Source organism: Onychomys torridus, chromosome 4 (genome assembly GCF_903995425.1).
Source record: "Onychomys torridus chromosome 4, mOncTor1.1, whole genome shotgun sequence".
Classification (NCBI taxonomy): Eukaryota; Metazoa; Chordata; class Mammalia; order Rodentia; family Cricetidae; genus Onychomys; species Onychomys torridus.
The window spans coordinates 47,590,167-47,603,263 of record NC_050446.1 but is presented as its reverse complement, the minus strand read 5'-3'; the positions used below and the strand labels follow the sequence as shown (position 1 = coordinate 47,603,263).

Sequence of the window (13,097 nt, the reverse complement as noted above, 5' to 3'; positions counted from 1 at the left end):
AATTACTATGCTGAAGGCATTGATACTAAGCCCCTGAATTGAGAAGGAGAATCCTGTGGCTAGTATTCTCTTCTCTGCATTCTTGTAAGAAGAATGGCTGAGCATACACATACAACTTTAATATATAGCAGCCGGAGTGAACCAGAATTTATGAGTTTCCTTCTATGATGTTGAGTGATAGTTATGATCTGAATAAGTACTTAAGCTGTAGTGTCCCAGCTGTCACTAGTGAGAACTGTGAACCTCAGGCCTTCTCTGTAGAAGTTTTGTGATTTTTTTTTATAGTTTTTTTTATACTAGATACAGAGTTTATTAATTGTAGACTGTAGATAAACTCATCATATTTTTAGTCTTTAGATTTGACTCTCAAAAATCTTTATGTAGATATAAATGTAGATGAAACCAATTCCTGAATATAAAAAGTCATCCTGAATGTTATTAGTATGTAGATGACTTAGTTGTGGTTACTCTTTCTGCTGTGAAACACCGTGACCAAAAGTCGAGTAGGGGAGGAAAGGGTTTGTTGGGCTCACACTTGCGCATCTTAGTCCATCGCTGAAGACAGTCAGGGCAGAGACTCAGACTCTGAGGAAGCCTGGGTCAAGTGGACACGACATGAGCCAGAGCACTAGGTGTTTACCAGAACCTTTGAGTGTGACTTCTCACACTTACGGCCAAGGACACCAGTACACAAATACAGACTAACGTTTTCAAAACTAACCTAATTCTCAAAATAGATGAGATAAGCAAGAAGTTAGATTTTACTGGGGGGAGAGCTACATAAAGCGATGGTTGAGGACCCAGGGCAGCCTTTACACAGTTTGCTTGGGCCCATGTTGACCATTACTCTGAGTTGCTCAGATTCATGCTGAGTTCACTTTCCTGAAGAAGAATTAGTCTTTTGTGGTTATCTTTAAGCCACATGAAAGTCATACCATGGCACCCAAAAATGTGATCTTCATAGAGGTCAAGTTGCTGCTTTCCCATTGAAGAAAACTGTCACTCAAACTTGTAATCTCCTAAAAGTTAATAGTCTTAATTAGAGGTCTTTCAGCCTCTTTTGAACAGGCTTTTTTTACAACAAAAATTCCTAGAGACCTGTAGTAAAAAAAAAAGCTTTCTTCTCTGTAGAACACTCCACGTTGATTTCTGTCGCCTTGCCTTCACTAATTTTGAACAGTGGGAGGAAATTGCCCTCTTACCAGGTAGATCTGAGCAGGAAATCTTGTTTTAGAGGCTTGCCCGACAGTAGTCGTGATGTTCTTATGTAGAGACATAGGACTTATTTCCAGGCCTGATGTGGTAGTATCCACTGTTAATCCCAGTACTCGGGAGGCAAAGGCAGAAGAAGCTCTGTGAGTTGACAGCCTGCATGGTCCCCAGAGTGAGAGGTCTAGGCCAGCTAAGGCCTAGTGAGACCCGTTTCCAAAACAACAACAAAAGAAAGAGTGGTCCAAATAAATGATTAGTTTTCAGTGTTCAAGTTATTTAGGTGTGTATTTGGAGACTGGAATGACCCTTTTAGAACACACATACTGCTTTTATAAGATACTTCTCATCTATAAAAACTTATTGTTGTCAGTATCACTAAGGAGAAGTCAGTTTTGTTTCTTTCCCTTACTGGTATCCAGTGCAGTCAAACTTGTCACCTACACAACTGTCCCTGTCATTGCCCCCTTGCTTATTTGTATGTCCTTTGTGTGGTGAGAGGCCTGCATGTTCAAGAGCCATGCTCCCTTCAGCCACACACGTAGACACCTTCCTTCAGCATACTGTAGAACAATATTTTTAAGTGAACCATGGTTAACTGCATTACTCGTTTTTACGATTTTTAATTTATCAAAGTTAGAGTTGTCTGTTGCTTGCATCTGTGATGGATTGTTTTACTTTGGGAGCAGGGGGTGGGTTTTGAGACAGGGTTTCACTGTGTAACAGCACTAGCTGTCCTGGAACTCGCTTTGTAGACCTCAAACTCACAGAGATCCACTTTCCTCTACCTCCTGAGTGCTGGGACTAAAGGTGTGTACTACCACCACTTGGTGGATTGTTTTACTTATAACAAGATAACTTATTTTTACCTTTCATATTTAAAAATTAGTGTTTGAATACTTGGTATATTTCACACACTGGTGGTGCTTGAAACTGCACGATAAAGCTCCTTGTGCTTTATCAAAAGTGCAAAGGAGAGCTAGATGCACATCAGTCTCCCTGACATGGGGAAGGATCCATGTTCTACATGCCCATGGAGGGCAATAGAGAAAGCTCATATTCAGAGGTGGGTGAGTTGGCTTTGACCAGCCAGTTTGGAAGAAGAAAGGGAATAATAGTGATTGCAGATTTTGAAATTTATGTTAGGATTAGGATAGGTCTTACATTACAATAAGAAATATGGCCAGGCGGTGGTGGCACATGCCTTTAATCCCAGCACTCAGGAGACAGAGCCAGGTGGATCTCTTGTGAGTTCGAGGCCAGCCTGGTCTACAGAGCGAGATCTAGGACAGGTACCAAAACTACACGGAGAAACCCTGTCTCAAAACAAACAAACAAACAAACAAAAAGAAGTATGAGATTTTGTCTCGTTGGAATAAGTCTTCACTTTGGGTGGCTTAATAGAGAGAGTCTGTAGTCTGGTGTGTATTTTAGGAGAACTGCCTGCAGATTAAACTGTTGGAGTAGGGTAGGAGAGTGTTCCTTCTGTTATTAGAAACTTACTCAGATTATACTATCACAATAATGATAGTACTTTCTTTGAATATAAATATACTTTCTTACAAAGTTGTATTTTGGTTCTGGAGTCAAATGAATTAAAACTTTGATGGTTTTCATTTGTGAAAACTGAGGCTATGTGTAAATAAAACAAACATTCTAAGATTTAGGAAGTTTTAAGCTAAACATTGCATCCTATTCTTTCTTTTTCCCCTCCCATTACTTGTAGGTATTTGCCTCCTGAGTGCTTTGTGGTTGGGAAAGAGCCGCCAAAGATCTCCAACAAGGTTGACGTGTGGTCAGTTGGAGTCATCTTCTTTCAGTGTCTCTATGGCAGAAAAGTAAGTTGTGTCACACCAGTTCAGCTGCGTAGAAATAAGGGAAATCATCTTGATCTTGTCTTTGACATCCAACATTTCACTATCTTAGATTCAGTTTAGATCCTTCCAAGGAAAGGCACGCTTCTTGATCGCTTCTTTGGATCAGAATTATTTTAGCAGTTGATTTGCTTGGTCTCTCCTCCTTCCCTTTCCTTTCCCCAAACATTTTCTATTGAGAACTCTGGAGTTAAGCACTTTGCAATGTCCTTCATCCCTTATACTTTCTCTTAACTCTCACGGTCCCTTGCAAACATTTGACCTTGGTACCAATTTCTTCTGTAACTCCTCAGAGAAATGCCATCAAAGTTAGTTTTTCCCAAACCTCTGTGAATATTAAAATCAGAAATGCAAGTTGCCGTGGGTAACATCTAGTTTGCATCCCACCCAGTTTCTGTTACTGTGAAGAAAGATACAACCTTCTAAAAATGTGCAGCATATAAAATTATCTTCATTTGCTTTCTGAGATCAACGTCATGACCTGAAGCATGGGCAGGAAAGACATTTGCAGGTCGGCCTATAGGTTATAATCCACCATCCAGGGGAGTGAAGGTCGGAACTCTAGGTCGGAACGAAGCAAGGCTCCACAGAGGAGCGCCTCTTACTGCCTTGTTCAGCCTGCTCAACTTGCTTTCTAGATCACCCAAGGACCACCTGTCTAGGGATTGCCCTCCCACACTAGTTACCAAGCAATAAAATGCCCTATAGCCATGCCCAGAGGCCGGTTTAGTGAGGCAGCTCTCAGATGAAGTTCCCAGTCACTCTAGCTTATGTTAAATTGATAAAAAACTAACTAGCATAGAAAGCAAACCCAGGTCTCCTGGCTCCACATCTGAGCTGTTTCCTCTTCATTACTTGAATGACAGTCTGATTTGCTTCTCCATCACTTGGGGTTTATCTGCTGAGGACTGATTGAAGAGCCCATTCCGGCCTGTTCTTAGCTATAACCTTGTTTCTGTGAGATCACATCCCAACTTTCAAGTAACTGAGAACAAAATGTTAAAATACAAATCATTTTTGTGGTGAGTCTTTGTTTTAAATATTTTATTTCAATTTTTTTTTTTTTTTAAGCCATTTGGTCACAATCAATCCCAACAAGACATTCTCCAGGAAAACACAATACTAAAAGCCACAGAAGTCCAGTTCCCTGTAAAACCAGTTGTAAGCAGTGAAGCCAAGGTATGAGCCTCCTGTCCCTCTGTGAGGTGTCTGCGTCTGGTTCTGGTGTGGTCAGTGGCTCGGGAGCCGGAGTGGCTTCTGCAGCAGGGGCTGACTTGCTCTGGAGCAGGGACTGCTTTGTTTGGCCTTTGGATATGCTGTCTTCGTTGTTAAGCACTAAAATATGCTTCCTCATTCTGTGTGCACATCAAGTCACCTTTCTTTGAAAATTGGGGGAGAAACCACAACATCTGGACCCTTCATTACTTTTTGGTTTTACTCAGTCTGCCCATCCTAATGCTGAGATACTTAAGTGTATAAAAAGAGGGGCTGGAGAGGTGGCTTAGTGGTTAAGAGCACTGGCTGCTCTTTTAGTGGACCCAGAGTCAGTTCCCAGCATCTCTACATACTTCACCACCACCTGTAACTCTAATCTCGGGATATGACACCCTCACGCAGACATACATGCAGGCAAAGCACCAATGCACATGAAATAAAAATAAGTTAGAAATAATTTCTAAGCAGAAAGGGAACTTTCCAACAGTACATCCAAAGGAAAGCAATAATTGAGGCAATAATGTGGCACCGGGGGTATCTGTGGAGGGTTCAAATTTGAGTGAAAATTTCATTTTTACCCCCCAAAGTACTTATGGTTTGAACTTCCTATAAAGTGTGCTCTGCTGACAGTCTTAAGTGTGTCTGCCCTTCTGCAGGAGTTGGTGGGTTGGTGTCTAGAAGGTAGGTCATTTACATTACTGTCTTTATTTCAAGGCCTTCATAAGACGCTGTTTGGCTTACCGGAAAGAAGATCGATTTGATGTGCACCAGCTGGCAAATGACCCTTACCTTCTGCCACACATGAGAAGATCCAATTCTTCAGGAAACCTGCACATGTCTGGACTGGCAGCAGCTCCTGCACCTCCTCCATCAAGCGTGGTCACGTACTGACGCTCCAGGATTGGCTCCCAGATGCATACTTGAATTTGAGTGCATTTGAGTGTTGGGTAAGAGGTGTTTGTGAACCACAGTGCTCCGTGGAGTCTTGTGGGAGGGTGGATCACGGACAGTGACTGAGTGCACACTCCTCCCTCTGTCCCGGAGCAGCACGGAATGGGAATACCATGTTACAGCGCAAGAGGGACACTGTAAATAACGTTTAGAATACCTAAATATATTTGATTGTTACCAGAGTTCTAATATGAAGGGTAGTTTTTCATTATTTAAGAACACACGGAAAAATTATTGGACATTTGTAACACGGAGCTACAGTGCCTGGTACAGCGTCAGCACTCGGCAGCTGATCTGCAGAAACCAAAGCAAGAACTGAGTGACAGCGGCCGTGGTGTTTATAATAGAATGTGAGAGTTAGGGTCTGTGGACAGTTGGAGACTTCGTTGTTGTCTCTTCTGGCTTTTACCAAGTTGTACCTCGAATCACATGTCCGTTTCCCCCACTGGTTGTGTTTAAAGGGAGCTGTCATTTCTGGACACTTTACACCTTTAACACAAAGAACTGCCTATTTCCAATCAGTTGAAGTCACTAAATTATAGTATTCCCAGGGCTTTCAGTGTTTTAGAATTAACAGGCATTTTTCTTCTGTTTCCCGGCCTCGTTCACTAAAACAGGAGACAGTGTGTAACCAAAAGCAGGCCAGTTCTATGCAGGATAATGATAAATTCCCTTCTGGCTCTGTTGTAAATTACTGTACAGATGTCGTATTACAATTACTGAGTTTCAGCAGCTTATTCTTGTACAAATGTTTAAAAATACGGCTTTTCTAATTGGATATTGTATTTTTTTTAAGTCTTCTTGAAGGCGCTTTAATTGCTGCTAAATGATATTGCTTTTTTGCTAAAAAAAAAAAAAAAATTGAATGACCTCCTTGAAGGCACAAGTTGACTGTACATCATAGAGAGATATTAAAAGCAGGCATTCATTAACAATCAAGGCATGTAAAATGATCCATGTTGGGCATATTGAGTTCTTTAAATCAGTTTTTTAGGTTCTAGGGCTGTGGAGCATATAGATACTAGATTTATAAATTGTTCATGGTTATTCTACATTTCTAGAAAGTTCTTAGCATCAAGGTGGGATGATGGTCCTATAGAATGTTTCTTGTGGGCTTGTACAGATTTGTTAAAATGTGAACAATTTCTAACTGCCTTGTGTGGTAGAAACCAATATTTTTCGGGATGCTGTATTTCATTCTTGTACGGATTTTTTTCTTTATTGTCACAGTCATAATGCTGAGACTTACATGTAAGTTGTCCATGGTGCAGAAAACACACTCTCTCCCTACCAGATACCCCTTAACATGTACAGTTAAACTGTGGCTCTTACCTGATGTTGCAAGCCATTTTGTTCGTTCGTTTGTGTGTGTGTGTTTTTTTTCCCATTGTACATAGACACATTGTCTGTTTAAGATGCTGCTGGAATTATAGAGAATGTAGCCAACCAGTAATAAACAATGACAGTTAAAATGTAAAGACTGTGAAAATTACATTCAAAGAGCTTTCAAGATTTAGGGTACTAACCTAGCTTCTTTACTTCAAAAGCAGATGAATAAATTCCTTAAGCATACTCCAGACAAGTATGAAGTATTTCAAGCTGTTAAAGTCATCAGTGCTAATCCTAGGAGCACCTCAGGCTGTCAGGATTGCCTTCAGGGCAGCACCAACTCCTGTTTAGATTAGGATAAAATCCCTGAAGAACATTGGCATGGTCACCACATGCTAGCAGGCAGTGAGTGTTTACAGTTGCTGCTGTAAATTCATGATCTGAATTAAAATGCCCAGTTTTGTTGAACATTTTGGAGTGGTGAGCTTGGGTCACTGATTGCACCACATTTGTGGATGAATGAGAGCAAGTGTCAGATTCTTAGAAGAGGCTAGAGCAGGAAGACCAGGATATACGTCACAAACACAGGCCAGGGGAGAGAGGAGGAAGAGAAGCCATGAAGGGAAATTGTGTCCTGGAGTTGAGTTCAAGTGATCATTCCAGAACCAAGAGTGTGTGTGGGGCAGGAGAGGTGGGGAGGATGGGTCACCACGCCTGAAGACCTGAGTGGGGGGAGAAGAGAATGCGCGCGCACACACACACACACACACACACAATGAATGTTTAGAAAAAATCACATAAGAGTGTATCAGAGATGAATTAATTTCCCTATGTCTTCTAAAGCTTTTCCAAATGTGGATTTAAATAGCCTGCCAGTATTAGGGCTAAATGCACCAGTACCACTTTTGCAAGGAGCTGGTTGGTACTTATTGCTAAGTAATTTCCATGTTACTCCGGCAGTTTCGACTCCTTCGTTTTGAGGTGTTGGTTGGTTGTTGCCTTGTCTTCTAGATTCAGGACCGACTGCAGGTAAAATGTTCAGTTCTCACCCTTGGAAGTAGCTGTACAATTTGGGGTGTAGTTCATTGGTGCGGCGCTGTACTTGGCTCATGTAGGTTCAGTCCTCAGCAGACCCCCCCACACACACACACACAAAATGATAAAGACATTAGCTTTAATAAACGTGTGGATGTTGAGAGGAAGTAAGTGCAGAAGCTGCCATGCCGACATGGGGGTGGGAGGCGTGTGATTGTTTTTTTCTTAATGGCCATCCCCTTTTCCTACAAAAGAACTTGAGTTTAAATGTGAACAAACACTTAGGCAAATACCTCAGTACTGGGAGCCAAAATGGTGGGATCTCAGCAAAACATGACTGTATTGTCCTGCTTTGATGTTTGTCTTGACCTGTTAAATACACTGTTGATTATTATTATGCTACTAGATATGTTTTGGTCGAGATGTACATTTATGTCAATAGCTTAATGATTTAATTACATTGCTGTTGGGTGTGTGTGTGCATGTACTCGATATAGCTTTAGTCTAAAAGCACAGAATCAGGTCTTTCTCTGGTTTCAATTTAAATTTCCATGTTATTTGATCACTACCCCCCACCCCCATACACTAAATTTCAGTTTGTTCTAAATATTTAACCTAATTCCAGAACTGCTTTGGCAGCTTGTTTCTAAATTGAATTCTTAGATTTTGGTTCATTCTGTGGTGGTTTTAGAGTGGATGTAGCTTGTCCATTTTGATCTGAATTGGCTTTCCCACCCAAAACAGTTACCTCCCCCCCATTCATTTATTTATTTAGGGTCTTACTGTATAGCCCAGGCTGGCCTCAAAGTTGATGGCAATCCTCCCTCAGCCTCCAGAACGCTGGAATTACAGGGAGGTATCTACTACTTCACCCCATTAAAAAAATTCTTATTCAGTAGGAAAGGAGAGAGTGTGTAAACCAAATTCAAAAATTGTTTTCATGAAACCATACCAAATATTAGTAGAAAGTTTCAAGTGAATAACAGAGTGTGCGGCTTTCTCCTGAGTGCTCTCGTGCCCTCGGCTCTGGGCTGTGGACATGCACGGCAGCACTCTTAAGACAGTGATACAGTTTGGAAGCAGCCTGGGCACAGCTGGGCACAGCTGTTGTCTGGGTGCAGCTGACAGTGAGGATCCAAATCTGTGATAGTGCTTTGGGGAGTAGGGTTCACTTCTCAGAGCTGTGCCCAGCACTTAGGAAATGCCAGTATCAGATGCTTTTGAAAACTCAAAGATCATCACTTTTGCCTACTAAAGCAGACCATTTTGGTTTTTGTGATAATTTCAATTTCTTCAAGAAAAAAGTAAGTTCTCAGGGCTTAACTCAGGTTTCAAGGAAGAGATGATTAGATTACCAGAAGAAGGAAGGTGTGCAAATAGAGGGTTTGAAAGTGACCGGAAAAATGGCGATTTGGAGGAGGAAAAAACTCAGTCACTGAACTACAGAAGGATGTGCTCCATTACTCTCTTCAGAAGCACTTCTGTGGAGCAGCTGTTGGAGGTAGGGCGGGTCGGGGATCTGCTCCCCAAAAGAGGAAGCCAGGGGACAAAGCCACCGGAAGGGAGGGAGAGAGGCCTGCAGCCTCAGTGTAGGGAGGTGTGGAGGCAGGAGCATTATGAGTTGAAGGCCAGAGCCAGCCTGGGCTGTAAAGACTGCCTCAATTAAAGTTTATGGAAAATCAAAATGTCACTTTTGACTGGTAACAGACAAATCCAAGAACAAGTGTGACTTTACTCATTTATTTATTTTTCATCATAAAAAGTAAACCTGAAATACCGGGATGCTGTCAGGGCACACTGTTGGTGGCCCTGAGTCACTGCAGAGTTGCCCCATGTCCAAGCTCATTTCCGGAAATATAAGAGCACGTTGCAGACCAGTGCTGTCCCGCTCTGTTCTTTTGCCTCCTACAGCCATGTGAGGCCACCATGAGTAAGACCTGTGTGCCCTCCCCAAGACCTGTGTGCTCCCACAGGGGAGCATAAAGAGGCTCTGGGCTTCTCCCTGCGAGTGTTCTCTGAGTATTGAGAACTATGGAACTGACTGGGTCAGTAGCTCCCAGGAAGCCTGGAACTTTGGAGAAGCTGTACCAGCGCGTCCCTCCAAGTCTTAGGACTGATATGGACACCCCTGTGGGGTGCTTGGCACAGCCTTCTGTGTAGAATACTGACCACTGAGTGACTCCAACAGTTTCAGACCTGTGTGTACCGCCTCAGGCTTTAGATTTTTGGAAAAGCCCTATGTGTTGGGCCAAACATCATAATGAGCCTAGCATCCCATGTGAGTTGTGTGGTGTGTATGTGTTAATTCATCCACTTAGCAGGAGATACATGGTAGCCATCAAACTAAAGTTGCTAAAAACAAGTGTGGTAAGTGTAGATGGTTTTATTTTAGGTACTTCAAAATTTGGTTATTTTGTTACTAATGACCAAATTTGCAACTTCTTTTTTTAAAAAGGTATTCAGGGGGTTGGGGATTTAGCTCAGTGGTAGAGCATTTGCCTAGCAAGCACAAGGCCCTGGGTTCAATCCTCAGCTCAATCAACCAATCAATCAATAAATAAATGAATAAATAAATAAATTTTACTAAAGGTATTCAGGAAAAGGATGATGCAAGATGGGGGGGGTCTCCCTTTGGGAGGAAAACTCTGACTTTACCTTCCTTGTAGTTTTTTGTGTGACCATAGTCACCAGCCTCTCTGGGAGGCTTCTACATCTATGAACTGTCTACTAATAGCCCCTGCCTGGCAGGAACCTAGCATAGAAAGTGAGTTAGCCCAGGAAACCATGCCCCGTGCACAAGTGAGGCTTAAGGACCTCCATGGAAGCCACTGGGAGACCCTAGGAAGAGCGGCAGCCGGGGCAGCAGCCAGCACAGAGTTTTGATGTTGTCTGCACAGAGTTTTGATGTTGTCTTTGAATCCTATCTCGGCATGACTTCAGTGCTAGGCCTGCCTCTGGCTGAGACACAGCAGGCTCTCTGGATCCTCACCTGACCTAGCACACTCAGCTTTGGGAGGCCACACATACCCAGGGGTGCAGCTGGGTGTGTAGACTCCTTCCCGGGCTAATGCTGTTCCTCACTTTGTGCTTTATGGATCTCAAGCCACTATGGATACTAACACTGTTGGCTTCTGGACTAATGTATCAAAGGGCTTGTTAACTTTCTTTTTTCTGACAATTTCAGTTCTCTAGTAGGGATGCTTTCTTCAGTTTGTAAAGTCACAGACACATCGTTTCAACTCTGTCTCTAAAAGAAACTTCTTTGAGGACCCCCCCCCCCATTATCAGATCATGCACATCAAGATGTAGAATTCCCGGGTAGTGGCCAAGTCAGTGTACGGAATGTAAAGAGCATGGCAGGATTGTCTTGTATGTGTCTTAACTCAATAGCATGTTCACCTTCAAATATATTATCCTTGCCTTTGGCCAGCAATGTTAGTGTGTTTGTTTCTGGGAGAGGGGAAGTCTGGGGAAAGAACTATGTTAAAGTGTAACTTACTTTGTATTTTGTTGTTTTTTTCTTTTTAATTCTAAAAAAGAGGTCTCAACCTTTAGTAGTAAAGGGGCTGATTTGTAAGGGTGATTCAAAGAAAATAATTGACTTTCTGTCATGTGGCCTGAAAGAAACAAGCTCAGTCTGCTAATTGACCGCAAAATGGCTTGTCGAGTTTCTTGTTCCGTGGAGTTCATTGTCTACATTTAACTCCAGATTTCTAGAAGAAGCCATACTCAGAATGGAAATCTGGAAAATATAAAGGCTCGCCCTAGCGAAGTTCTTGGTTCTCCCTTGGTCAGAGGGGTATGTGTGCCTGGATTCCTGTAGTAGCCTGGCACTGGAGACGCCAAGTGGTGGTGAAGTCTTGTTTTGAACATGTAACATGAAACCTTGCAAGGCTCTTTTGCTGGTTTCTCAGGCCAGCCATGTTGGCGCTAGAACTTTTCCCCTCTGGTTTGGAGGGTGAAACCATGATGGGAACATTGCTCCGCTCATTTGCTGTCACCACAGGATTAAAAGTTAAAGCTAAGTGGGGTCCTGGTCTCTGGAAGAAACAGTTCTGTGTGCATTCACCCTTTCTTGGTAACACACAGGGTACACTTCAGTGAAAACAGCGACAACTGGAGCCGTCAGCATGTGACTGACTCCCATATCATCAAGTGTTAGGGGCTCCCCTCCCCTACTCCCAAGTTCAAAGTTTTTATGGTGTGGTGGTTTTTTCCACTGAATCAAAATTGTGTAGGTGAATCAGATACGCTAGGGTTACAAGTCCCCTACCACCCCAGGAAGAAAAGCTCAGTTCTCATCCTATGCAAAAATCTACTCAGGCTTGGTGAGTCTTCTTGGCAACTCTCCAAGCCAGCTGTCCTTGGTTTGGGGTCTTGACTGATGGCAAGGCACTTGTGTTTATCACACTTGAGTACATTTGGTCATTTCGTGGTTCTGTTCCCACACTTACAGCCACTGGAGGAGAGAAGCAAAGGGAGACACCTGGGTTCTCATGCCTTAGACCAGAGTATCATCCTTGACTGCAGCTGAGTCACAGGGCCCAAATAACTGCAGAGCACCACTGTGTCAGCTCCAGTGATTGAAAAATGACCGATTCTGCATGGAGTCTGTACTTTCTGAGAAGTCAAGTTCATACTGCACACAGTCCATGTATAGGATCATGACAAATGTATACATAGTCTCATGACTTCCCACATTTGGGGAGCACATGAAACAGGAATCTAAGAACTCAGTGGATAACTGACCTAGAGGACCCTGGGGTCATCATTAACAGTAACTGTACATACTAGCAGGGTACAGTGTGGTGGTTGACCCATACAGGCCTAGTCCATTGGGGTGCATTTCCCTCTCTTTGCCATTTATGTCTGGGGCCTTAGAGCATCTAGGTCTTTGTAAACACATAGTGGGCTCTTAGGAGCTTGGCATCCCTCCCCACTGTGACCATCGATCGCTCCTTCTGTCTGTTTTCATGTCTAGGTGCCATCTCCATGCTAACACATCACTTATCCTCTAGTGATTGCAAATTCGGGTCGACTTATTCTTTCATCAGCCACACAAGAGAACATGATTGTGTCCTGTGTGTGCCATAATTCCATCCATCGAGGCCCAAACTAATCCCCGACTGTAGATGGGAATTCCTAGAGGCCTGTGCCTCAGAGTGGGGACCAGCTGAAACTGCCACCCAGGTCCACGCTATGTTTGTTTTGTTTTGTTAATTTATTGGTGTATTTTTTTTTTTTTTTTTTTAGGTATGAGTGCTCTGTCTGTATGAATGCCTGCATGCCAAAAGGGGGCATCAGATCCCACTATAGATGGTTGTGAGCCACCATGTAGTTGCTGAGAATTGAACTCAGGACCTCAGGAAGAGCAGCCAATCCTCTTACCTGCTGAGCCACCTCTCCATCCCCCATGCTATGTTCTTTAAGAAATGATTCTCGGGAATAGGATGTTGAATTCTTAACTGTATATGAGGCTCTGGA

General features: G+C 42.9%; 1 protein-coding gene and 1 non-coding gene across 3 annotated transcripts in view; both read left to right on the top strand.

Moving 5' to 3' along the window:
- Positions 1-6,727, top strand: part of Tlk1 (tousled like kinase 1) — a 118,098-nt gene extending 111,371 nt beyond the window's left edge. The window contains exons 18-20 of one of the 2 annotated variants that reach the window (XM_036184190.1): positions 2,936-3,047; positions 4,155-4,262; positions 5,013-6,727. In XM_036184190.1, coding sequence (XP_036040083.1) covers positions 2,936-3,047; positions 4,155-4,262; positions 5,013-5,189 — 397 coding nt within the window. In that variant the 3' untranslated portion in view covers positions 5,190-6,727. The remainder of the gene's footprint in view (positions 1-2,935; positions 3,048-4,154; positions 4,263-5,012) is intronic. The other variant, XM_036184191.1, reaches the window with a different exon arrangement.
- A 3,351-nt stretch (positions 6,728-10,078) lies between these two features.
- Positions 10,079-10,154, top strand: Trnaa-agc. Its single transcript has one exon. It is a non-coding gene; the product is annotated as a tRNA-Ala (tRNA).
- Positions 10,155-13,097: the final 2,943 nt, after the last annotated feature.